Source organism: Pelophylax lessonae (genome assembly GCF_965119305.1).
Source record: "Pelophylax lessonae genome assembly, chromosome: 1".
NCBI lineage: Eukaryota > Metazoa > Chordata > Amphibia > Anura > Ranidae > Pelophylax > Pelophylax lessonae.
In genome coordinates this window covers 346,482,666-346,510,228 of record NC_138768.1, presented here as the reverse complement: position 1 = coordinate 346,510,228, position 27,563 = coordinate 346,482,666, and the positions used below count along the sequence as shown (strand labels likewise).

The following is a 27,563-nucleotide window of genomic DNA, read 5'->3' as shown; positions in this document are numbered from 1 at the left end:
CGCATTCAAACGTCACTTCCGGTCTAACGGCCCTACGCGTTACGCCACTTCCACTCACGTGGCTTCTTCTGGGGATGATCCCCTGAAGAAGCCACGTGAGCGGAAGTGGCGTAACGCGCAGGGCCGTTTGACCGGAAGTGACGTTTGAATGCGGAAGTGAGGACCGCGATTACCTGTTTGCAGCCAAAGGTGCAATTTTAGACGTCTGTTTGTAAGTGCATTTGATTGTTTTTAATAAAGTGGTTTTATTTTATTTTATGGCAATATTGCACTATGTCAGCCTTTCATTTTGAGATCCGTTGGACACCTGGAGAACGCTGTACCCCGATCCATGTAACACAGGCTGAACACCACCCCTTATCGTAGTATAAGGAAGGAGAGGAGAGGAGTAGTTTATGTGTATCAAAAGGCGCATTACCATATATATTGAGGTGAGCAAGTAGCACACCCTTAGGTGGAACTAGTGAGAAGAAACACCCCACAACTCTACACAGTGTTAGGTGGAGGTTTAACACCTTATAGAAGAAAAAGATCACATTTTTTTATTGCTGTTTTGGACACTCTAAGCACCTTATAACGACTGAATATCAAGATTGAAAAATAATTCACCCACCTGTGTATGTATTTAAGCCCTGAGCACTTTACTGTCACCTTTATGAATTTTTTGTCTTTTTTATTTACTATTTTTTTTTTGTTGTAAGAGTGTGAGTATCTTTATTTATATCAACTCTTTTAGACACTGGTGCACTTTATATGTTATATATTTGAAGGAGATTTTTTTGAAAATGTATTGATATTGGATATTATTTATTTACCATATATTTAATATTTTATAAGTACACTTATATATTTGTAGCCAACACATGGATGTGGTTGAGCACCATCACAAATATTGAACACTTGTTTGGTTTGTGTTCATCAACAATTTATTAGACTAGGTGCGGTACTTCCCTGAAGCGCGGTACCCCTCCCCCTCAAGTATATACTGGATCTAGGTTATCCAACCCGTCACACAGCTCGGTAGTTGACTGTAGATCTCTCGAGAGATAAAACAAAAAAGATGTAGAGAAAGAGAAAAAAAGTTTCTAGGACCAGAGATCCCAGCTGGGAGCCTAGGTCCTTACTCCTGATTAGACAGATTAAAACTGATTACCTAGAGCAGAGAAGGGAGTTATATACCAAAGCTGAGGATGGCCCATGGGCGTAGCTAGGTGTTTTTTGTTCTACCTAGTCCTACTCCTGGAGAAGGCAATATAACCTAGTAGTTATGATTTATGGTGCGCTGTATCCGTCAATGAACAAAAGAGAAATGATAACTACAGTTAAGCCCCGTAAACACGATAAGATTATCGAACGATCTGTCGTCTGTTTTTTGTGGCATGCTAGTCTGATGTGGAAGGTGAACGGGTTACTTTCATACGAATTTTCCCGTACGACACAATTCTACTTCAGAAGTGATATCATGTGTTGGATTGCTTTCTATGTGTTCTTTCATCTCTGAGCATGCCTAGTCTTGCTCATAAGATTTTTCCCCGTTGAAATCTGTACTAATGAGATGAAAATCGGACGTGTGTTGACGGAGGACAAAAATTTTTATGCCTGCACATCAGGATTTTGTAAGCCGAAAAGTCGGAGTCGGCTGTCGAAAGCACCATACTAACAATCCGAAAATCGGCAGATAGGTTGTCGATTTCCCTTCCGAATTTCTTATCGTGTGTACGGGGCTTTAGTCACCATTTGGACCTGTACCACCGCTTTGACACTTCACACATACCATTTATAGTTTTGGAAATAATTCCTTGAGATCGGAGAGGGGGAAATTGGGATAAAAAGATCTTGCAAAAAAGAGACTCTCTGGATAGAGAGAATAAATGCTACGCATCCCCTGCATCTTATAAACCTTTTCTTTAGGGCATTGAATATTACGAGTGATTTAAAAAAAATAATAAATATGTAGTATATAATCAATATTGTAAGTTGCATGCCCTAATGTATTCCCGCAATAATTGTAACTTGTCATTCCTTCATATTGACTCTATACTCTTGTTGTAGCACTGTCCCCAAATGGAGTAAAATAGGTTTCTGAATGTGTTTATCTTGTTTGTTTTTTTTGTTTACACATTGTATTATAACAGGTATCTTGAGAAGAGGGTGCAGCGGAGAAGGCATGGGGGTGTCTGGTCCTGTGGTGGGGGTGCGGCTGGTTAGTGCTGTCATTGACCCATAGTGGCGGAACCTTCCTTAATTCCAGCTCCTGCGGGAGGGTGGTGGGGCTCTCGGATACCACTGAGGGGCGTTCCGCCCTCCTGTGGCAGAGAATGGGCCCTTCTCTCTGTCGGAAGCAGCAGTGCGCACACACGATTTCCATATGTCATATTCCCTCCAGTTGTTTTGCTGATTCATTAAAATTTAATTTTTGTCTTACCGTAAAATCCTTTTCTCTGATGTTCATTGGCGGACACAGCTCCAGAATCTTCTTAACAACTGGGTTATGCTGCCCCTACAGAAGTAGGACACTAGGCAGGTAAAAGCTTTACCACACCTATGGGGCAGTCCCAGGGGATATGCTCCCACACTCTGCTATAGGCATTCAGTTTTGTTGCATGCAGTGTATGAAAAAAACACCCCAACTCAAAAGAGGGGTTGGGTGCTGTGTCCGTCAAAGAAATTTTCTCTTTCGTTCACTGACAGACACAGCTCCAGAATCTTCTTCTCGTGAAACATGAGAGGTGGGAAAAAACACAGCAAAAAAAAATTCCCAAAAGACTAAACCTGACCAACCAGGTAACATGGCACTCAACCAGGAACAACTGGAGCTCACCTGAGAACAATACACCCTCAAAAAGGGCCAGGTCCTCTCAAACAGCGGCCTGCAAAACCTTGCGGCCAAAAGCAGCATCCACAGAAGCCAATGCATCTGCTTTAATAAATTTCGTGAAAGTGTGCACAGACGACCAGGTGGCCGCCTTACAAACCTGTATCACGGATGCCTCATGGCGGAAAGCCCAAGAGGCACTAAGCGCCCATGTAGAAAGCGCCTTAACAGGGAACGGAAAAACCCGACCCTTGATGGAATAGGCCTACACCACCGTCTGTCTTGTCCACCTGGAAATGGTCATGGCAGACATGACCAACACCTTGTGAGGTCCATCCATAAGGACAAACAGTAAGGCTGATTTCCTAAATGACTTGGTTACCGCAAGGTACACCCTGAGCGCCCGACCCACACATCTAGAGACTGCAAGGTAATACCCCTAGGATGCTTAGACTTAGGACACAGGGCAGGCAACACATTGTCTTCATTCAGATGGAAACCAGAAACAACCTTAGGAAGGAGAGACTGACAAGGGCGAAGCACCACTTTATCTCTCCACCTGGTAAGGTGAACAACATAACACTGCCAGCTCTGACACACTGCGTGCAGAAGTAATAGCCACCAAGAAGGCTAGACAAGAAAAGGCTGCATATGAGCTGAGAAAAAAAGGCCCACGTCTGCGACGAGACTCCTTGCCCCAGGCAGTCTGTGGAAGAAGAGTACCCTTCCTCCCTGTAAGACCCTTAATGATATCAGCCATATCATGCACCGAAGGGAGCCGCATCCAGAGAGGCATCATAGAAAAACTGCAACCCCTGGACCAACTGGTCCGCCAGCTCTGCAAGGGGAGGGGGAAGCTGTTGCCGTTCCATGCCCTGGCGTAAAAGCTTGCCCACACCGTTAAAGTCTGGGACACCAATGTTATGGTGAAAACCGGCCTAAAGACCCAACTGGCCACAGTAAACATGTGGCGGACCAAAGTCTTGGCTCTCCTGTCAAAGGGGTCTTTTATCTGGTGGAGGAGTCTCCGGCTTTTAGAGTGGATTTATTCAGCCTGGAACCTGAGAATCCACCACAGGTGAGACTGTCCATTTTTTTAACAGGGACTCTTCAAAGGGATACTGTCTTGCGAAACGCTTAAACACCGACCTATTGCGTTTAGGTCACTGACTCGCAACAATTTTGTCAAAATAGGCGGGAAAAGGGAATACCTTTGCCGCTTTTGGGGGGCTGCTTCCTCCATTTTTAAAGTTACCCGCACCAATACAATGAGTGCATCCATGTCACGGAACCATGAACCAGACGTACAACAACAGATAAGTGAAAATAAGAAGGCTTTATTGAAAATCAAGCTGTAAAGCAAAAGTCCAAACGGATGGCAAAACCGAAGCAGAGTGTTTGCGAAGCCAGAGGTCAGGAGCCAGGAGGGTAGTCAGACGAAGCCGGGATCAGGAACCAGCAGGGGTAGTCAGACGAAGCCAGGATCAGGAACCAGCAGGGTAGTCAGACGAAGCCAGGATCAGGAACCAGCAGGGTAATCAGACGAAGCCAGGATCAGGAACCAGAAGCAGCAGCAGTCTTAGAAGCATGTGAACACAGGAGGACCAAGCAAGGAACTGAAGCCACAGACCTCCTATATATATGAGCTAGGCATCCAGCTCCTCCCAGTGGAAAGGAGGAGCCGCAGAGTGGGAGGCTACAAGAAACCCAGAAACCAAGATGGCCGCCAGCACATGTCAAACGAAGGAGAACAGCAAGAAGGTAAGACCATGACAGTACCTCCCCCTCAAGGGCCCCTCCCCCGCGGAGTAAAGAACGGTTTCTGAGGGAAGCGTGCGTGGAAGGCACGGAGCAAGGCAGGAGCATTGACATCTGCGGAGGGAACCCAGGAACGCTCCTCTGGACCATAACCACGCCAATGAACCAAAAACTGCACCCGACCGCGGACCAGGCGTGAGTCCAGGATATTGCTCACCTCATACTCCTCACGATTGCCCACTTGGACCGGACGAGGCCGAGGAACCGAGGAAGTGAAACGATTACACACCAGTGGCTTCAACAGGGAGACATGAAACACGTTGGAGATCCGCATGCCAGGAGGAAGCGCAAGGGCATAGGCTACCGGGTTTACCCTGCGAAGCACTCGGAAGGGACCAACAAAGCGAGGCGCCAGCTTGGGAGTGGGCACTCGAAGGTTGAGGTTGCGGGTGGACAACCATACACGGTCTCCGGCCTGGTAGGAAGGAGCAGGCGCTCGTCTGCGATCAGCCTGGAGTTTCTGGCGCTGCGCAGAGACCTCAAGGGACTTCTGGATCTGTACCCAAGAAGCACGTAGGACGGAAAGGTGATCCTCCACAGCCGGAATATCTTGGGGAGAGAATACCTCCGGTAACACGGCAGGTTGGAACCCATAATTGGCCATGAAGGGAGACGTCCCAGAGGAAGAGTTCACCGCCGTGTTCCTGGCAAACTCAGCCCAAGGCAGGACGTCAACCCAATTGTCTTGGTGATCGGAGACATAGCAACGAAGGAATTGCTCCAAGGCCTGATTAGATCGTTCTGCGGCCCCATTGGACTGAGGGTGGTAGGCCGAGGAGAAGGAGAGATGAATCCCCAACTGGGAGCAAAAGGCGCGCCAGAACCTGGACACGAACTGACTCCCCCGATCCGACACAATCTCCTTGGGCAAACCGTGCAACCGGAAAACCTCCCTGGCAAAAATCGTGGCCAACTCCTGTGCAGAGGGTAACTTCTTGAGAGGAACACAGTGGCACATTTTGGAAAACCGATCCACAATCATGAGAATGACCGTATGGCCTCGGGATGCAGGGAGGTCCACAATGAAATCCATCCCCAGGTGTGACCATGGGCGCTCCCCGGTGGCTATGGGTTGCAGAAGGCCCAACGGAAGGTGCCGAGGGGACTTATTCTGGGCACAAACGGAGCATGCCGCTACATATGCGGCGATGTCGGAACGTAGGGAAGGCCACCAGAACAGACGTGAAACAGCCCAGGACAGCTGATTCTTTCCAGGATGCCCCGCGGTCTTGGAGTTATGGTAGGTTCGCAACAACCGAGTGCGCAACTCCTCAGGCACAAAACATCTGCCGTTGGGTCTCCCAGAGGGAGCACCAGATTGAGCCGCCAAAATCTGCTCACCCAGGGGAGAGGTCAGGCTGGTGCGAATGGCGGCCAGGATCTGATTCGGAGGTATGACCGAAGTCGGAATCGACTCCTCCCTGGACAGGTCGGAGTACTGCCGTGATAAGGCATCCGCCCTGATGTTCTTGGAACCGGGTAGGTAGGAGACCACGTAATTAAAACGTGACAAGAACAGAGCCCATCTGGCCTGACGTGGTGTCAATCTCTTGGCCTCAGAAAGGTAGGTCAGATTCTTGTGGTCCGTCAGGATGAGGACCGGAACCACCGAACCCTCGAGCAAGTGCCTCCATTCTTTAAGGGCCTGCACGATGGCCAATAACTCCCTGTCACCAATCTGATAGTTGCACTCCGCGGAAGACAGTTTCCGGGAGTAAAACCCACAAGGAAGCAGAGGACCCTCTGGTGTTCTACGCTGAGACAGAAGGGCGCCTACTCCCGTCTCAGACGCGTCCACCTCGAGGACAAAGGGCAACCCAGGGTTGGGATGCGACAGAATCGGAGCCGACACAAAGGCGGACTTTAGAGCCTCAAAAGCTCGGATGGCCTCGAGCGGCCAGACCTGGGAATTACTGCCCTTCCTGGTCAGATCCGTGAGAGGCTTGGCTAGCATGGAAAAGTCCCTGATGAACTTCCGATAATAATTGGCGAAGCCCAAAAAGCGCTGCAGGGAGCGAAGACCACTGGGCTGGGGCCACTGTAAGACAGCCGAAACCTTCTCAGGATCCATGGAGAAACCCTCAGCGGAAATGATGTAACCTAAGAAGGTTACCTGGGATCGGTGAAATTCGCATTTCTCAAGCTTACCGAACAGCTTGTTCTCTCGTAACCGTTGCAACACTCGTCTGACATCCAGAATGTGGGTCTCCATGGATTCAGAATATACCAAGATGTCATCCAAATAGACCACCACACACTGCTGCAACAGGTCACGGAAAACATCGTTGATGAATTCCTGAAAGACTGCGGGTGCATTGCACAACCCAAAGGGCATAACCAAGGATTCATAATGACCGGTCCTGGTGTTAAACGCGGTCTTCCACTCATCGCCCGCCTTGATCCTTACGAGGTTATATGCCGCCCTCAGGTCGAGTTTGGTAAAGACCGTGGCCCCTTTAAGGCGATCGAACAGCTCGGAAATCAAGGGTATCGGGTAAGCGTTCTTGATCGTGATGCGATTGAGACCCCTGTAATCGATGCAAGGCCTCAACTCACCGCCCTTCTTTTTCACAAAGAAAAATCCAGCCCCTGCCGGGGACGAGGATTTGCGAATGTGTCCGCGTGAAAGCGCCTCCTTCACGTACTCCTCCATGGCCTCATTCTCCGCTACCGACAGTGGATAGACCTTGCCACGAGGAGGAACGGCACCAGGTTGTAACTCGATGGCACAATCGTATGGGCGGTGCGGAGGGAGGGCAACCGCGCGCACCTTATCAAATACATCCCGGTATTCAGGAGGCAACAGAGAGTCCGAGGAAGTACACAGCAACTTGACAGGCCCATGGATGCAACTAGCCCCACACTGTGGTGACCACGAGAGGATCTCGGCCGATCTCCAATCGAAAGTCGGATTATGCTTCTGGAGCCAGGGGTACCCCAAGACCACCGAGTAGTGTGGAGACGAAATAACCTGGAAGCAGACCGACTCTCTGTGAACAGCACCAATGGCTATCCCCACTGGAAGGGTCTCATGAGTCACGTGTGGCGGCAGAAGGGGTCTGCCGTCTATCGCCTCAAGAGCCAGTGGAGAACCTCGGACCTGCAGAGGAATGGAATTGGCGGCAGCGAACACACTATCAATGAACAAACCACCAGCACCAGAGTCCACCAACGCCTGGGTCGTCACTGAGCCCCCGACCCAGGAGAGGACAACAGTGATCAGTGGTTTGTCAACACGGGAAACCGGGGACGAGGAGACTCCACCCAAGATCTGCCCCCGACAGGATCTCAGGTGCGAGCGTTTCCCGGACGGTTCGGACATGCCAACCGAAAATGCCCACCGAGACCACAGTACATGCATCGGCCCTCGCGTCTCCGGAGTACCCTCTCCCCCTCGGACAGGCGAGCAAAGCCCAGCTGCATGGGTTCATCCCCAGCCAAGTCATCCCCAGGAGGCGTGGGAGGAGAGGGAGGCACGGGTGGGACAACAAAGGTAGGCGCCAATCTGTTAGGAGGCCTCCGCAGACTCTCCTTAAAGGAAGGTCTCTCCCTGAGTCTGGTGTCAATCAAAATCAGGAAAGAAATAAGAGACTCGAGCTCCACTGGTAGGTCCTTAGCTGCAACCTCATCCTTCAAGGCATCCGAGAGACCATAAGAGAAAGCAGCGACCAGAGCCTCATTATTCCAGCCCACCTCTGCTGCCAGGGTACGAAACTCAATGGCGTATTCAGCTACGGATCGTGAACCCTGTCTGATGGACATAAGGAGCTTCGCAGCAGAGGCAGCACGAGCCGGCACATCGAATACCCTCCGAAGAGAAGCAACAAAACCGGAAAACTCGGCAACCACCGGATTGTTGTTCTCCCATAAAGGGCTGGCCCAGGCCAAGGCCTTGTCCGAGAGCAGCGAAATTAAGAAGCCCACCTTTGATCTCTCAGGAGGAAAGGCATGTGGCAGCAACTCAAAATAAATGCCCACCTGGTTGCGGAAACCTCGGCACTGAGTTGGCTCTCCCCCAAAGCGCTGTGGAAGGGGGGCAGAACCGGTCATACCCCGAAACACCGCAGGCGCAACAACAGGTGTCGGGGTAGACTCTGGCGCAACAACCGGAGCGGCAGTAGGAGCGGGCCCAGGAGCGACAACCGAACCATCGGCAACGGGAGCGAAATGAGCCGTGCGTTCAAGCAGGATTTGCAACACTGCGAACTGACCCAACACAAGTCTGGCAACCAGCGTGGGTAGCGAGGAAGGCCCTGTACCGTCAGAATTCATGGCTTGGTCCTAATGTCACGGAACCATGAACAGACGTACAACAACAGATAAGTGAAAATAAGAAGGCTTTATTGAAAATCAAGCTGTAAAGCAAAAGTCCAAACGGATGGCAAAACCGAAGCAGAGTGTTTGCGAAGCCAGAGGTCAGGAGCCAGGAGGGTAGTCAGACGAAGCCGGGATCAGGAACCAGCAGGGTAGTCAGACGAAGCCAGGATCAGGAACCAGCAGGGTAGTCAGACGAAGCCAGGATCAGGAACCAGCAGGGTAATCAGACGAAGCCAGGATCAGGAACCAGAAGCAGTAGCAGTCTTAGAAGCATGTGAACACAGGAGGACCAAGCAAGGAACTGAAGCCACAGACCTCCTATATATATGAGCTAGGCATCCAGCTCCTCCCAGTTGAAAGGAGGAGCCGCAGAGTGGGAGGCTACAAGAAACCCAGAAACCAAGATGGCCGCCAGCACATGTCAAACGAAGGAGAACAGCAAGAAGGTAAGACCATGACAATCCACCAGCGCAGTGTCATTCGCGGCTGCAGTAGAAGAGGAGACATCCTCACTAACAGAGCACTCGAAGTGCGTAGACGCAGACCCAGTAGGGTCGCTACATACTAAGCTCACCCCAAAATATAATCAGGGGAGACTGCCGGCCAAGGGTCCACAAATGGACAAAATAAGAGACCCCGCAAAAGACAAGGGGGTTACCTTAAGAGCCCACCATAGAGGACATAATAGAACATAGCCCCCAGCTTCTCCAGATTTTGCACTCTTCAGTTATAGTAAATCAACCCCTTAGTGCTCTGAATTGAAATAAGAACACACTGGATATACTTTGCTCATATTTCATGTATGATGTTTACAACCACTTTAATGCAGGGAATGCATTAAGGAAAAGCACTGAAAATGTTAGCTACCTGGCTGTCATTCTATTCTAGTGCTCATTCAGCTTTCACAGTCACTGTCACAAGTTTGCAGATTAAGAATTTTGAATGTGCACATCCCTCTGTGATATACTGTAATAGATGCAGATGTTAGAAACAAATTACAATGTATCCAATTATATACACAGCTGCTGAAAGCATATTCAAACCCTAAGATGAGCTTAGTGTTGAATCTGTGCAGAACATATCTACACCTCAAGACTACCAAGGAATTTGGGAGCAAAGTGTACTGCAGAGTGTCAGAAAGCTCTGTCCCGCTCGCAGATCATAGGTGCGCCAACAGGATAATGACCCAAAACACACAACTCAAAGCAACCAAGAATAGCTAACAACAAAACACTTGACTGTTCTAAAGTGGTCTTCTATGATCCAAATCCCTTCAAACATCATGGAAAGAGTTAAAACATACAGTCTTAAGAAGGGACCCTGCAGCTGGAGCAGTTTGCTCAAGAAGAGTGGGTCATAATACCTACTGCCTTTTTTTTTCAGAGAAAATTATGGGTTCTTCCTTTTTTAGAAAGGTACCAGCAAATTTTGTCCATGGCTGTATGTGTTTGCTTGAAACAAGTTTTTGTAATGTGACAGGGTTGATTTAACTATTTTCAATGTGTCTCCTTACCCAAACACTATATCTTTTCGTTGTACCATATAGCAAAAATATTACGCGCAAGATATTAAGATATAAAAGTAGAAGAACGGTCTATAGAAATCACCAGAACTGTAATTTTCATTGCAAGTAAAAGCAAAAAAAAAGTTTAAGAAAAAAACAAAAAACATTGCGGTGCTGGAAATGCAGCAAATCCTGTGCGTTTCCAGCACTGCATTGAAATCGCACAGCATTCATGTAAACCGTAGAGGGTGTCAATGTTAAGGACACCCCAAAATGGTTTGCAAAATGCAGTGCGATTGACAGAATTGGATTGCATAGGTGATTCCAGTGCAGCGAAAACAAAGGGTCCTGCACCTTTTTTGTGTGGATTTGGTGCAATTTTTTTGTTTAATACGTTTTTATTGAGAACAAATTACATGAACATTTTTAACAATTTTTAACTCAGAATTTTTTGTTTTTTCAAGCTCAGCATAGTAGTAACAACTTAGGTAACGACATTATGTTGACCGAGGAGGCAACGAAGAGTGAGAACAGAAACCAGAAGAGCTTGTATAAAGTTGTGAACCATATATAGAAACCAAGTGCATCATTAGACATAACATGTCAGAGTTAAAGGTAGGTAGGGAGATAGAGAAGAGAGAGTAGGAAGATGAAGGAGAGATTTGGTGCAATTTGAGCAATACAAATGAATGTCTCAAATCACACTGCACACACATTGCAAGTGATTTGCACAGTAATGCTGTGCGATTCTTGCATGTATTACATGCGATGTGCTGCACCGCAGACATGTGAACACAGGCAAAAAAAAAGAAACGTGTGAGCGATATAAGCATCCTTTCTTTCATATTGTCATGAGCCCTTCAATCTTTAATCACAATAAGCTTTTGCTGACTTACCTCAACACAGCATCATTTAAAGCTTCTAAGAAGTAGTTGTCAAGAACCTCTTTTGGCCCAGACCAATGATAAAGAAGCAGTGCTTTCAGCAATGGGGCTACTTCAGGCAACGTAAGAACACATAAACAGGTCACTGATAGTGCATGTACATGCTCAGCCGAAACACTGGGTGAGAAAATAAAAGCATTTATTGCTTACGGGTTAACATACAACTACAATGTGTCTTTGCATGAAACTTCTATGTTTCAGGAAGCAAGGAAAAACATATGTTTAAAAGGGAACCCATAGGCCTTTTGCACACTGCTGTCTAAAAACGTTTTAGGTCCCATGCGTTTAAGCGCCATTTGATAGCTGAATGGGTAGATAAGCCTCTTTCTTCCCCTTACCTCTGCCTGTCCCAAAATCTAGGATCTTTCAATTGTATCGAATGTGGCAACAGGACATACCTACATTGACAGATGGAGATTGGAAAGAGGGTATCAAACAATATCTCCCGCTTATGATTTTGGGTAGGGACAGATGGGTACAACTGGAATTTTTGCATAGGGCATACTACTACCCTCAAAGGCTTTCAGCTCTCTATACTACTATGGACTCTTCCTGTACTAAATGCATTACTGAATTAGGTACGTTTATTCACATGGTTTGGTTTTGCCCTCTTGTGTAAGCTTTTTGTCAGGAAGTGGTGGCTGATGTTAGTGCAGAAGGTGGCTTGGTGGTGCCCATGGACCCACTCTTGCTCCCGCTGGGAATAAGTGATACGGCTAAAACTACTTACCACAAGAGGCTATTTCTCTTTCATGCGGTGTACTACACCAAGAAATTCATTCTTGCCAAGTGGAAGGTATTGGATTGTCCCAGGGTGCAACAGTGGAGGTCAATGGTCAACAAAGTTCTACCACCCAAATGTGAAAAGAAAAAACTGCGCTCGGTGCTACATAAAAAAACTCCTCAAATTGAACCATACATAAATAGCAGTGTTAATCCATCAACAGCTGCACTCAGAGGCATAAAAGTACAAATATAGTGTATATATATATATCAAATGCTGCTGCGGTTAGAGGCGGGCAGTGTTTGTGCAGGCAGTTCTTATGCTGAAATGGAGCCAATGCCAGCTGCGGTCATATGTATTCATGTGCCATTCTTAAAGATTTTCTGTGAGCAGATTGCATTAGTAATTTTAAAATAAACCCCAGCGGTACTTCACTATTGGAGGCCTGTTTATTCTCTTGCTGGGTGTAACCGCAGAATGTAAGAGAGAGATTACAGCCTTATTGGAGGTGCCACAAGCAACCCTGTGATTAAGGATCCATTTCTATTGCTCATGATCCACACAGCTTCATGCTTTGATAGACCTCCTATAATCTGGGGTCTCATGCTTTGGTAAGAGGCTGTGTGTGCAGAAGTGGAGAGTTCACAAACTACACGATTTTGTATCAATTTTCATGAAGGATGGACACTATATTGTTTTGATTTTGTCTGGGTGCTTTATTTTTATTCCATTCATTAACATTTTCACATGAGGTGTCCTCCTGATTTTTGTTTCTGTAGTTGTATTTATTTTATTGACTTTATTTAGATTCACTGAGATTTTTATACAGCGCAACAACATTTTAATGTATACACATTAAAGGCTTACATATTTGGGTCAAAAATGCCCAAGGAACCATTTTACCGAGGTTTTGTCCTAGTAGCATTTTATAAACTCTGCACTAATTACGTTTATCATTCTCTGCTATTGTTATTGTTCTATTACTTGTAACCTCTCAAGTCGTTGTGTAGGGCAACTCCCTTTCATTGCATTTTGTTCGGTCTCTTATGTCATTTATTCTTTGTTCTCTTTTGGTATTTTTGGCTAATAAAATACTTGAACAAGAAAATGCCCAAGGAAATCTATCAAAATTTTGGAAGCATGGGTCAAAGCTGAAAACTGAACATTGTAAAATGGTTGAGTTGGTTTGTTTTCACCCCTCAATACAGGACTCCTGGTAGCTTCTTGGTTCCTTTCTCCTCCTCTCCTACACTTAACTCTTATTCCCCCATTTTCTTTCCCCCTCCTTGCACTCGTCCTTTGGTATTCCTACCTCCCTGCCACTGTCTCCCATCTGCCTTGCTCCTCTCCCAAGATGATTACTCATATGGTGTGAGGGTTGGTTGCAGGATGTATTGTCTATGGTTGGGCATTATGGTAGCTTAGTTGGAGTGGATAGAAAGAACTGGTATACTAACTAGTGTACTGTTATTGTATACGTTCTCCTGGATCACTACATCATTGTGACCTGTACAATTAGTTGTAACTTTCTCACCATTTGACCAAGTGTGTGCCACTAATGTTTTATGTCACTGTACTCATTGACTTTGAGTAAACTTAATAAAACGTACCTGTTAAATAAAGGAATCAAAACATTTTTAGGCATTCTGACAATTTTTTAAAATGTCTGATGCAAATGCAGTTTATTATTTTCAATGTACCTGTACACAAACATGCACTGCGCATAGATCAGTAAAAATAAAATACAGAAATCTGTGTTGCCTGTCAGTATTTTTGCACATATACGTGCAAATAATATACACCACACTTTCTTCATTAAAATAAAGCTAGAAGAATTCTTACCCATGTGTGTGTATACGCCCAAGTGCTATACAGCCTATCTTTGCGTTTTTTTCTGATGTTCATTTATCAGTACAGTGTGCAAAAGACCACATAGAATCTCACTAATTACACCATTTCTAATCATTACATTTCTAGTCAATACTGCATGTGTTATTATAGTGTCAAAGCAGAATACTTTTACAGTATAGTTCTTTTGATAAATCTGACAGCTGCTTTCCTATATTTTACTGTAAACAAGCAAGCAGTAGTCAGGATAACTGATAAAATGTTCAAAGGTTTAACGTGGTTGTACGGGGCTTTGCCCACAAAGCCGAGTCATTTATTCACAGTTTTCTGTGAATGCATAAACTACAACTACCATCAGTCATTGCAGCTGACTGGTTGTAGTTCTGAAAGGACTACAAAGTCGCTGATGAGGGGCCTCGTACTTCATTCACAAGCCTGCAGCTTGTAAACAGTCAGCCCGTATGATAGTACAGGATGATAGCTGCAGGGTTTGTCTGCAGAAGCCTGGCATTGCACCCCTGATTCACTGATCATGGATGCAATGCCTTCCAGGATCCTTAAGTAAAAAAGTAATAAAAGTACATTTTGTTTCCTGCAAAAATATGTGCATTTATTTTTTTTCCCAAAAGGTGAACTTATCCTTTAAGTCACTCCCAGATAAAAGAAAATAGTATAATGTGCTGACATTATCAAACTACCCTCAAGGCATTCAGTCCCCGTTCACACTGCCCATAGAGAAGCTATGGACCCGTTCTAATAGGAGCGACACAAGTCGCTCCGACTTAGAAAAAGGGTCCGGAGCTTCTTTGGGGCGACCCCGAGCGACCTGCATAGACTTCAATGTTATGAAGTCCGTGTAGGCCACTCCTATGGAGGTCGCCCCGGCAAGTCGGATCGCCCCAGTGTGAACGGGGCCTCAATCCCCCAATGCATCCGGTTCTCTTAAATAAGATTTTGATGGGTTGAATGAACAAAACTGACACCAAGGATGTTGGTGCGGCAATCTCCCACACTGTGTTATTGTATTCTGACAGGAGTACTCCCTCCTGCTAGAATACACTGATCAGCGCTCGTAACCAATGACTGGATGCTGCTTTTCTAGCATGTCTATTTTGACAAAAGCTGGTCGGCTTCTGAAGGACAGACTGCCCTAGACACTGACCAAAAGTAAGTCGGTTCCTGCTAAACCGGCCAATTTTCAGACAGTATGTACCCAGCTTTATTTTCTTCCTACAAGCATACAGCAAAAAAGCAAGGAGATGCCTTCTCCAGACTCATAAAGAGAAGTAGAGCTGGTGTATTAAATTGTCGATTCATGTGAGGTAAATAAAAGAGGGTATATGAAGGATGGAAATGGTGAGGGGAAGTAAGTGCTTATTTAATAATAGGCATAGCTATCCTTCCAATAATTTTCCCTAATAGTAAGTGTTCTCCAAATGCAAAAGGCCATATTGCAGCGACTATCCAAGGTGCAATAAACTGTAACTAAAAAACTAATTATTCCAGGGTGTAAATGTAAACCAAAATCAAAAGCTATGTGTCTTGCATTAATATATTACAAATAACCACAACAATAACAGTGACTGCAGACAGAAATGTAGTATTCAAAGGCCTGATAATTACTGCATACTGACATTATCAATATAAAAATTAAACCACCTACTGTTTTTTGTTTCCATCTGACCAGCTTCTCTTAATCTGAATAATTAATGATGAAACGATCTGTGAAAAAAATATGTTAATGTTGCTATCCCTAAGCAAAAAAAATATGATTATGCATTTGACACAAGAGAAGGTTGTGGATACAATCCACCCACTTAAAAAGATTAGTTCATTAAAAAATAAATAAAATTAAATGATATGCTGCATTCAGTGCTTTAATGCCCAGAACTATAACATTATTACATTTACACAGTAGTCTTTAGTCAAGTCTCAGGAAGCATGTTTACACAAGTGATAGAGTAGAATAGCTAAAAGGCCTGTTTCACAGGGGCTTCAACTTGTGCAGTATAAGAGCAGTGTGAACAGTAAGATTTGACAAAGCATTTTCAGAGCTTTCGGCAAGCTTTGTTGAAGCATTTAAAGTATTATTCAGCTCCAGTTTGTACATTTTAAACACAGATCCTAATGTGAGTGTTGTATATTTTGAAAAAAAGTTATTTTTCTCCTTCACTGATGTGCGCTGATGAGGCGGCACTGATGGGCACTGATAGGCTGCACTTATGGGCACTGATGAGGTGGCACTTATGGGCACTGATGAGGTTGCACTGATGAGGAGGTACTAATATGCCGCATTGATGGGCACTGATAGGCGGCATTGATGAGCACTAATAGGCAGCACTGAGAGGTGGCACTGACGGGTGGCACTGGTTGGCAGCACAGATGAGCAGGCATTGATGGCAGCACTATGAGCACTGAGTGCGGGCACTGATGAGCATTGGTTGGGGGGACTTATGGGCACTGTTTTTTTACTTTACAGTAATTACCTGTCCTAGGCTCCCTTTGAGGAGGAGACGCTGATCGGCTCTCCTCGCCACACACTCTGACAGTGCGAGGCGAGGAGAGCCGATAAACGTCACTTCCTCATTTACATGTGACTGGCTGTGATTGGACACAGCCGATCACATGACTAAAGAGCTATGTACAAGCTTGCTTACAGTTCAAAGAAGACGAGGTCCCATTCAAAAGTTCAAAAGCCAACGTGCGCCCAGGATTATAATCTTTACATGGGGGTGGGGGGAGGGTGGGGGATTTAATGACCAAATGCTTCAGCCCTTAGCAAGAAGGAGGTCCCTATTCTGGTACAAGAAAGTCGCAATTTATTTAATTAATTTGGCCATTTATAATGCATCTAAATCAAAATCCACGGAATTTGTAGATATAATATATCTACACCAAGTCCATGGAAAGCCCTACCCCCTTCCTAAAATGAATCAAAGAAATTGTCACATCCCTCATCTATCAACAAAGACCCCCCCCCCCCCCAGAATACATTCGCTCTTATGCTGTTAGTCGACTTCATGAGCGCCACTTCCCGGGCAACATTACACTATATGAAGCAGGCCAAAGGATGCCAAAAAAGATGTTGTGTGTGCAGCAAAAGATACCAGCTACCATTGTCCCCATTGTCCCTCCCAGCCTGTGCATTGGAGAATGCTTCCAACTTTATCACACATTCCTAAAATATTAGCCTATATTTTAATAATTTCCACATTTTATCTGTGCTGAACATTTTCCATGTTTCCTCAAACAACCATCCCATTGCCTTCCACATAAACTGACCCTGGCCTGTTTTTTGACTGCTTCCCTGTGAACTGACCCAGGCTTGTTTTATCAACTACGCTTCTGCCTACCGCTTGGACTACTTCCCTGTGAACTGACTGACCCTGGCCTGTTTTATCAACTACGCTTCTGCCTACTGTTTGGTTTGCTTCCCTGTGAACTGACCCTGGCCTGTTTTAACAACTATGTTTCTGCCTACCGCTTGGACTGCTTGCGCGTGAACTGACACTGGCCTGTTTTATTGACTATGCTTCTGCCTACCGCTTGGACTGATCTGTTGCCCTGCTACTGTAGTACACAGGGGTCTCACATATGTGAGGGGCTCCAGAATTGTTTTTCCGGATGGAGAAAACAAATTATTTGGTTCTCTCCCTGGGTTTCGTAATTTCCAGATTAGAGTTTGGAGTCCAGAGTCTTCAAAAAGATTTGGGTGGGAGAAGCCTCTACCCCTGTCCCCAGGTCTTACCTGACCGGGGCCCTCAGCCTGCTGCTGACTTACTACCATCATGCCTCTGCCTGCTGCATGAAATTAGCTGTAGCAAGAGGCAATATGTTTATGAAGGGCTGGAAAGCAGTACAATGAGTGTCTGAAGGTAACAGTGTAACAGGACCAATGTTATGGCTGTGCTGACCATGTCTCTGCCTGGACAATTCCTTTGGACAAATTCTTTAGCTGTGCTGACAATATCCCAGTATTGACTATAGATGATATTTCTGCCTGCTGCCAGGATAATCACTATTTTAGTCGCTAAGCATGTCCCCGCCTGCTGCCTGGACCAATGCTCTCTAAAACCACAGGTAATACTTTTTTTTTTTACACTTTCCTCAACAGAATGTATTTTGTAGTGTAATTCTTGTTATGTACATGCTATATGTTAGAAATATGAAGGGCCTTCAAAAATGATAGGTTGTCAGGAAATTAGATGTGTATTTTATGTTCCCAGAATGCCTGACGGTGCTACTTGAATGTTGGGCCTATGTATGTGGCCAGACTGTGTAAAAGTCTCACACATATGGTATCGCCATACTTAAGAGGAGTAGCAGAATGTATTTTGGGGTGCAATTTTTGCTATGTACATGGTTTAGAAATATTGTATAAATGGACAACTTTGTGTAAAAAAAATGTGTTTTCATTTTCTTTCCACATTTTACAAAAACTTGTTGGAAAAAAAAGACATGTTCAAATGACTTATTATGCCTCAATGATTATACGTTGAGGTGTTTGTTTTCCAAAATGGGGTAATTTTATGGGGGTTTCCATTGTCCAGGTGCTCCACGATCTTTAAAAGTGCGATAAATTGTCAGGAAATATGTGTAATTTATGCTCCTAGAATGCTGACAGTGCTACTTGGATGTTGGGCCTCTGTATGTTGCTAGGCTGTGTATAAGTCCCACACATGTGGTATCGCCATACTCAGAGGAAGCAGAATGTATTTTGTGGTGCAATATTTGCTATGTACATGCTATGCGTTAGAAATATTGTATAAATGGACAATTTTGTGTTTAAAAAAAAATGCGTTTTTATTTTCTTTCCACATTTTCCAAAAACTTGTGGAAAAAAATGACACGTTCAAAAGACTCATTATACCTCAAAGATTATACGTTGAGGTGTTTGCTTTCCAAAATAGGGTCATTTTATGGGGGTTTCCATTGTCCTGGTGCTTCAATGTCTTGCAAAGTGCGATAGGTTGTCAGGAAATTATATGTGTAATTTATGCTCCTAGAATGCCTGACGGTGCTCCCTGCATGTTGGGCCTCTGTATGTGGCTAGGCTGTGAAGTGAAGTCTCACACATGTTGTATCGCATACTCAGGAGTAGCAGAATGTGTTTTGGGGTGTAGTTGCAAGTATGCATATGCTGTGTGAGAGAAACTTGTCTTACTAAATACCTTGGAATGTCTACTTTACAAAAAGGGGTCATTTGTACTTTCCTGGCTTGTTAGTGTCTCAAGAAATGAGATAGGCCCTTCAGTGCATCAGGTGTGATCAATTTTCAATGATTGGCACCATAGCTTGCGGACTCTATAACTTTCACAAAGACCAAATAATATACACTTATTTGGGTTATTTTTACCAAAGATAAGTGGCAGTATAAATTTTGGCCAAAATTTATGAAGAAGCGAAGCAAACTTTTATGACAGAAATAAAGAAAAATGCGTATTTTCACAATATTTTCAGTGCTTTTTTTTTTATTTATAACACAAAAAATAAAAAAAAAAACAGTAGTGAATTAATACCACCAAAAGAAAGCTCTATTCATGTGAAAAAAACTGGATTTTTGTACTTACAGTAAAATCCTTTTCTGTGAAGTTCAACAGACGCAGCTCCATATCTTCTTAGACCATTGGGTTATGCTCCTCCAATCAGGAATAGGCACTAGACAGGAAAAAGCTTTACCACGCCTAGGGGGCTGTCCCTGCAGGCATAACCCCACACAATCTGCTACAGTAGTCAGTTTCATTGCAAGCAGTGTTTAGAAGACAAAAAAACCCATTCACTTCAGAAGCAGAGGGACGGGTGCTGCGTCTGTCAATGAACTTCAGAGAAACTGAAAAATAAAAAAGTACAACAATCCAGTTTTCTCTATCGTTCATCAACAGACGCAGCTCCATATCTTCTTAGACCATTGGGATATCCCAAAGCAGCATTTTCATGAGGGGTGGGAAAAACAATGCAAAAAAGAACGTAACTCCCCAAAGGCTTAATGTAGCCAGCCAGGTAATATGAAGTTCAACCAGAAACAACTGGAGCTCACCTAGAAAACACCCTCAAAGAGAACAAAACAGGATTCTCTTTAAACAGCAGCCTGCAAAACCTTGCGGCCAAAAGAAGCATCCGAAGTTGTTAACACATCAATTTTGTAGAATTTTGTGAACGTATGAACAGGCGACCAAGTCGCTGTCTTGCACACTTGCATCACCGACGCTTGATGGCGAAAAGCCCAGTAAAATGCGCCTTCACTGGGAAAGGAGGAACCGGACCCTTCAGTAAATAAGCCTGAACCACCGTCTGCCTGATCCATCTGGAAATGGTCGCAGCAGACGCAGCCATTCCTTTTCGAGGTCCCTCAGGAAGGACAAAAATAGCATCTGATTTTCGAAAAGACTCAGTGGCGCTCAGGTAAACCCTGATTGCCCAAACCACATCCAAAGAATGCAAAGCAATTTCCTTAGAATGCTTGGGCTTGGGACAGAGTGAAGGCAGCACAATATCTTCGTTCAAATGACAAGCAAAAACCACCTTAGGAAGAAAAAACTGATTTGGTCGGAGTACCACTTTATCTCTGTGGACCACCAAATAAGTTGAGTGATAAGACAACCCCACCATTTCAGATACTCTGTGTGCAGAAGCGATAGCCACCAAAAAGGCAACCTTCTGAGACAATGAAAGCAGAGGAATCCCCTGAATGTTCTCTAAAAGAGGCTTTTGAAGAACAGATAATAACAAATTCAGATCCCACAGAGGTAGCAGGGATCCTCTCGGGGGAGCCATGTGGTGGACCCCCCGAATAAAAGTGCGAATCAGGGCATGCGTATCTAAAGGGCTTTGGAAATATTCAGCCAAAGCCGACACTTGGCCTTTGATAGTGCCCAAAGCCAACTGCTGTTTAACCCTTTTCTGCTGAAAGGTCAAAACCCTAGCAACCGAAAACAAGCGAGGGTGCACCTTCAGCAATTCACACCATGAAATGTACAATTTCCACATACGATGATAGATCTTCCTGGTAGTCGACTTCCTAGCCTTCAACAGCGTAGGAATCACAGAGTTAGAAAGACCTCTATCCCTCAACACCTGGCTTTCAACAGCCATGTGACTGTAAAGCAGGATGGAAGATCGGACCTTGATATAGCAGATCTTCCCTGAGAGGAAGTCTCCATGGAGCATTGGCGACCAACCTTACTAGGTGTGCATACCAAGACCGGCAAGGCCAGTCTGGAGCCACTAGAATGACTGGAATTTCTTCCACTTCTACCGTGCGTAGAAACCTCAGCAGGAGTTTCAGTGGAGGGAACGCATAGGTCAGCCGATACTGACCCCAAGCAGCCACCAGCGTGTCTGTTGCATTGGCTAGAGGATCTCGAGACCTGGCTACGAACCTCTGCACTTTCTTGTTGAGATGAGAAGCAAACAGATCAACCTTGGGAGTCCCCCACCGGATACAAATGTGTTAAACTCTTCCGGATGTAGGGACCATTCCCCTTGATCCAACACCTGACAAGGGCTGGAACAAACTTTTCTGCCCAGGCCAAAATCTCAGCCACCTCTCTGGCCGCCAAGACACTCTTGGTGAACCCCTGGTGATTGATGTAAGCCACAGCCATGGTGTTGTCTGATTGAATCCGAACCAGACAATCTTGCAAATGAGTCGTCCAGTGGCTCAGACAAAACTTTATTGCTCTGAGCTCCAAAACATTTATCGGCAGTCTGGACTCTTCTACTGTCCAGATTTCCTGGGCAAAGAACTTCCCCTGTACCTTGCCCCAGCCTGACAGGCTGGTGTCCGTGGTTACCACTGTCCAAAATAATGGGAGGAAGGATTTGCCCTGGCACAGTGCTGGAGAATGGAGCCACCATAACAGAGCAGATCTTGTGTTGTGGCTCAACCGAATCAAAGTGTCCAAGGACTTTGGATCCATGTTCCATTTGACAAGAATCTCTATTTGCAATGGTCTGGTATGGAACTGAGCAAACGGAACCGCCTCGAAGGTTGATACCATCAGACCCAAGGCCCGCATGCAAGTTCGCAAAGAAGACAGATTTTTTCAACAGTTTTCCAACAACAACCGGATCATCCCCTGCAACTTCTGCAGCTTGTCCGGGGGAAGAAATACCATCGCCAAAGCTGAATCCAGAGTCAGGCCCAGATAATCCAGTCTCAAGGCAAGTATCAGGACGGATTTCTTGAAATTGATGTTCCATCCAAACTTCTGTAGGTAGCTGACAGTGTTTGTCAGCTCGCTCATAAGGGCTGAATGTGAGTCTGCTCTCAACAGGAGATCATCCAGATACCCCAGTACCGCTATCCCCCATTGGTGCAACAATGCCAACACCAGGGCCAGTACTTTGGTAAACACCCTGGGAGCGGAGGCTAGACCAAAGGGTAATGCCACAAATTGATAATGCTGTTCTGCTATGGCAAAACGAAGAAACCGCTGGTGTCCAGCGTAAATAGGGATGTGTAGATAAGCATCCTTGATATCTATGGAAGCCAAGAAGTCTCCCTGATGTAGTGACGCCACCACCATGTGAATGGATTCCATACAAAACCTCTGCATGAAGCGGTTCAGAGCCTTGAGATCCAGAATTGGACGCACTTTGCCCTCTTTTCGAGGCACAGTATACAGGTTTGAATAAAACCCGTGAAAGTGTTCCCGAGAGGGAACTGGCACAAACACCCCTTTCGACAGCAGATCTTGTAGCACCTCCTGTAGGTTCCTTAACCGGTCTGGAGATAGGTGCAGATTGGACAGGAAAAATCTGTCAGACGGACGAGACCGGAATTCGAACTTGTACCCTGATCGGACCAGTTTGTGCACCCATTTGTCCAGAATCAAGTCCAAGGTTCTGGAAAGAAGACGTCCCCCCATCCCAGAAGCGAGTGAGGGGGCCCCTTCATGCAGACAAGGATTTTTCTGCAGATCCGGACTAGCCGGGCTTTGATTTGCTTGACCATGGCTTCTTGGAACTCCTAGAAGACCTGAACGGTTTTCCTTTTTCTTGCCACCCGGAGTTACGAGAAAGCTGCTTATGAGCAGTAAAAGGAGGTCCCTGTCGCTGACGTGGCACCTTGCCCTTAGAGGTTTGAGGAAGTAGAGTACTCTTCCCACCCGTAAGGCCTTTGATCAACTCATCCAAAGAGGATCCAAACAACCTCTCCCTCAAAAAGGGAAGATCCGTCAAAGCCTTTTTGGAAGCCTGGTCTGCAGACCAACTCTTTAAACACACTATACGTCTAATCACAATCCCCACTGCAGACACTCTGGCCACTAGGGGAGCCACATCCATAGACACATCACACATGAACACCAGGGCTTGAGCCATCTGGTCCATTAGCTCCAGCACCGCTGGGGGGAGCTGTTCAGCTTCCAAGTTACCTTTCAGTAACTTCAGCCATTCAGTAACCATCTGTGACACCATAACATTTACAAATATTGGTTTTAAAATGGAACCCGCTAGCACTGGGGGAAAGAGACTCCACCCGTCTATCCACAGGGTCTGTGAAGGTCGGGGATTCTTACACCGGAAACAACACTAACCTTGTTTAGCCTGTAAACCAGATGGTCCACCTTAGGTGGAATGGTCTACCTAGTGGAAACTGCATCTGCAAAGGGATAACGGCGTTTAAAGCGCTTAGGCACAACTAGCATGTGCTTAATGCGCAGCCATTGTTCATTGACAATATCGTCAAAAAGTTCGGGACAAGGGAACACCTTCCCTGATTTTCAGGATTTAAGGGAGCCAAAAGACACCTGTGAACCCGACACTGTAGATTCATCAGCCAATTTTAAAGTTTCCCTCACTGAAACTATAAGTGCTTCCACCAGTACGCATTCCCGCGCAGCGGCTGACGAGGACAGGTCCTCTACACCATCAGAATGCAAAGACACCGACCCTTCAGGGCGGGGTTTGTCTGCGGCGCCCTATCTGTTTTAGAATCTGAGGACACAACCGAGGGGGGTGGAGGCAGAGGGCCTTTGCGGCTAGAAAAATTTTTACATACAAAATCCACCTTTGACACCAGGCTTTCCAAGACTGCTGTAAGCGCAGAAATGGGCTGCGACCCAGAAGGTTCCGCAGCCACTCCTAAGGGTCTGTAGGTGAAATAGTACCCTGGGACTCCATTTTACCCAAAAATGAAAATAGTAGTTTTACAAATCGCTAAATCGTGACCCTACCGCTAACTGAGCGGTATACCTAATCCCAATCCAATACAATCTGCTAGCAGAAGGGGTGAGAAAACCTACAAGGGACTCCTGAAAAACATTACCAGACCGCTCAGGAGACTGCTAGCATGCTCTGAGAAGATAAAGGAAATCACTAAATAAAAAACTTTCCCTAATAATAGCTAAGACCGAAGTCCCAGCAGGGAACTAGGTCTTATTCCTAAACTAGGCAGAAATAAACTGACTACTGTAGCAGAGTGTGTGGGGTTTTGCCTGCAGGGACAGCCCCCCATAGGCGTGGTCATGCTTTTTCCTGCCTAGTGCTTATTCCTGATTGGAGGAGCATAACCATAATGGTCTAAGAAGATATGGAGCTGTGTCTGTTGATGAACGATAGAGAAAGGACACAAATTTTATATGGGTACAGTGTTGCATGACTAAGTAATTGTCATTCAAAGTGTGAGAGCACTGAAAGCTGAAAATTGGTCTGGGCAGGAAGGAGGTGAAAGTGCCCTGTATTAAAGTGGTTAAGCTTTTAATCAGTGGTTTTATAAAATGGTAACCTTTAGGCTGCATTCACACTTGAGCGTAGCGTTTTTACCGCGATTTTTTCAGGCGTTTTTCATTGACATCTATCAAAAACGCTGGTAATCAGCCCAAAAAGAAGCTCATGTACTTTTTTCAGCTACAGGCGTTTTGCAAAACGCTCAGATGTGAACAGGGGCCATTTAAATGAATGGGGTTTTACTTGTTGGGCGTTTTGGAAGCGTTTCTTTTGAGCGTTTTTGGAGCTGAAAACGCCCAGGTGTGAATGGAGCCTTAGTGTTCAGCCAATAGCACATTGCTACTGCAGTTACAATGTTAAAACAAGAAATGCTTACATTTTTCAAAAGTGTATCATAGTATTCAGCAGTTGAACATCCCAGCTGGTCAATGATTTCTGTTTCTCCATTTCTTGTTTGTTCAGATGGGGAAAACAGATGACAAACTAATTTCTTTGAGAGGACAGAAAACACAAACAAAAACACTATTATTCAAATTTGTAAGTTTACTTTTACAAGCATTCATTTATAAATACCCAACTTAAGGACTAGGCCTATTTCTTACACTTGTTGTTTACAAGTTAAAATTAGTATTTTTGGCTAGAAAATTACTTAGAACCCTGCAAACATTATATATTTTTTAGCAGAGACCCTAGAGAATAAAATGGAGATAGCTGCAATACTTTATGTCACACCGTATTTGCATAGCGGTCTTACAAACAAAATTCTTTTTGAAAAAATACACTTTTTTGAATAAAAAAAAAAAAACTGGAATATAGTAAAGTTAGCCCAATTTTTTTCTATAATGTGAAAGATAATGTTACGCCAAGTAAATAGATACCCAACATGTCATGCTTCAAAATTGCGCACGCTCATGGAATGGAGACAAACATTGGTACTTAAAAATCTCCATAGGCAACACTTTAAAAATTACTACAGGTTACCAGTTTAGAGTTACAGAAGAGGTCTAGGGCTAGAATTATTGCTCTCATTTGAACGATCGCGGCGATACCTCACATGTGGGCACGGCTTGCGTATGTGTTCGCTTCTGCATGCAAGCTCAGAGGCACGGGGCACTTTACATTTTTTATTTTCTTATTTATTTTACATTTCTACACTGTCCCTTTAAAAAAAAATTTTCATCACTTTTATTCCTATTACAAGGAACATCCCTTGTAACAGAAATAAGCAGGACAGGTCCTCTTTCAAGAAGAAAAAAAGGGGGTCCTTTAAGGCCGTTGGGCCGAAGCTATTTATGACGTCATCCAAGGCCACAGAGTCGAGTGGGGGGCCATCTTGCCCTCATTTGACTTCCTGCCTGGAACTGCAATGAACGGATCGTTTTCCCCCGCTATCGACGGCTCCGGTAAGCAGAGAAAATGACCAGGAAGCGTCGGGGGGGGCACCTCTTCCGTCGCCCCAAAAAGTGATCCCGTGGTGAATCTGCCGCAGGGACCACTTTTATTTGAAAGAGGACCGCCGAGCCTTGTAAGAAAATACTGGGGTTATGGCAGCTATCTGCTGCCATAGCACCGGTATTTAACGTCAAAATACAGACGTAAAACTGCGGCCGGCAGTTCAAAAGTGGTTAAAGTGGATTTGGTTATCCTCCGTTATAGTTCAACTGCAGTTCGTTTAGAAAAGAACTCTCCACCAGGTTACCTATACACTAAAAAAGATTTAAATAACACAAATTTCACTCATCACGTAACCTCAGGGGTCCCACTCTGGGTGGGTAAAGATGTAATACAATGCTCCCCACTTAGCATTAACAATATCATATGGCTTCATCCCTATACAGAACTGTGCACTCATTTAAAGCTCATTACATCTTAAATGTCTTGCAAATCAACTTCATGTGTCAATTGGTAGTTGCCCTGAATAGAAATAATGTATTGCTAGATCTACTAATAACAAACAACACAGATCTGATTGCAGATGTAGAAATAAGGAATAACTCAGAAAACAGTGATCACAGAGTATTTACATTCAACTTAAATCATAGAAAAAGGAGGCATGAGGGTAGCACAAGTACACTAAATTTAAAAAAAAAGCCAACTTTTCTAAACTGCGCTTCATAATACAAGATATTAAATAAGATCAAATTCTAGAAACAATGAACACTGAGGAAAAATGGGCATGCTTTAAGAACATATTAAATAATGGCAGTAGCCAGTGTATTTCAGTGGGCAACAAATATAAGACCTAGGGTTAAACCTGAGTGGCTAAACTTTAGCGTAAAAAGACGTATAAAAGAAATAAAATGGCCTTCAAAAAATATAAGGATGAGGGGTCATTGACAGCATTTCAACATTACAAGGAATGCAACAGTCAAGGCAGCTAAAATAGACCACAAGAGACAAAAAGCGAAGGAGAATAAAACTAATATCCCTACATTTTTTACATGTAATAATAGTAAGAAATCAAGGTCAGAGCATATTGGCCCTATATTCTGTTGCTGATTTTTTTTGTGTGGTAGGTCATGGTAACCAAATAAAAATATACAGCTAAAATTAAAAAAAAAATGGTTTGTTTTTTTACTATTTTGGGCCAGTTTTCCTTTTATAAAAAAATAAAACAAAATGGAAATGTCCATTAACATTTACCACCAAATAAAAGCCCAATCTGTCCTGAAAAAACAAGGTATAATCCACCTGGATACACTAAGCAGTCATTAAGGTTTGCTTTGATCCTGGTTGTGAAGGGACTAAACCCCTCTTCACATATCGGCACACCTGTGCCTTCCCTTTCTCATTATAATATCAGCTGTTTGATTTAACATCCCTATGCCCACACATGCAAAGGACATTTGCTTTCAAAATGTGGTTGAATACCTCATTGTTAAAAATCCTATAATATTAATAATATACAGGATTAACAGTTGT

The 27,563-nt window shown here is 44.7% G+C and overlaps 1 protein-coding gene across 2 annotated transcripts in view; it reads right to left on the bottom strand.

The window, feature by feature from the left end:
- Window positions 1–27,563, bottom strand: part of FANCC (FA complementation group C) — a 484,570-nt gene that overhangs the window by 290,944 nt on the left and 166,063 nt on the right. For both annotated transcript variants that reach the window (XM_082267759.1, XM_082267760.1), the window contains exons 5-7: window positions 25,018–25,131; window positions 15,634–15,692; window positions 11,351–11,515 (exon numbers count right to left, since the gene is read on the bottom strand). In XM_082267759.1, coding sequence (XP_082123885.1) covers window positions 11,351–11,515; window positions 15,634–15,692; window positions 25,018–25,131 — 338 coding nt within the window. The remainder of the gene's footprint in view (window positions 1–11,350; window positions 11,516–15,633; window positions 15,693–25,017; window positions 25,132–27,563) is intronic.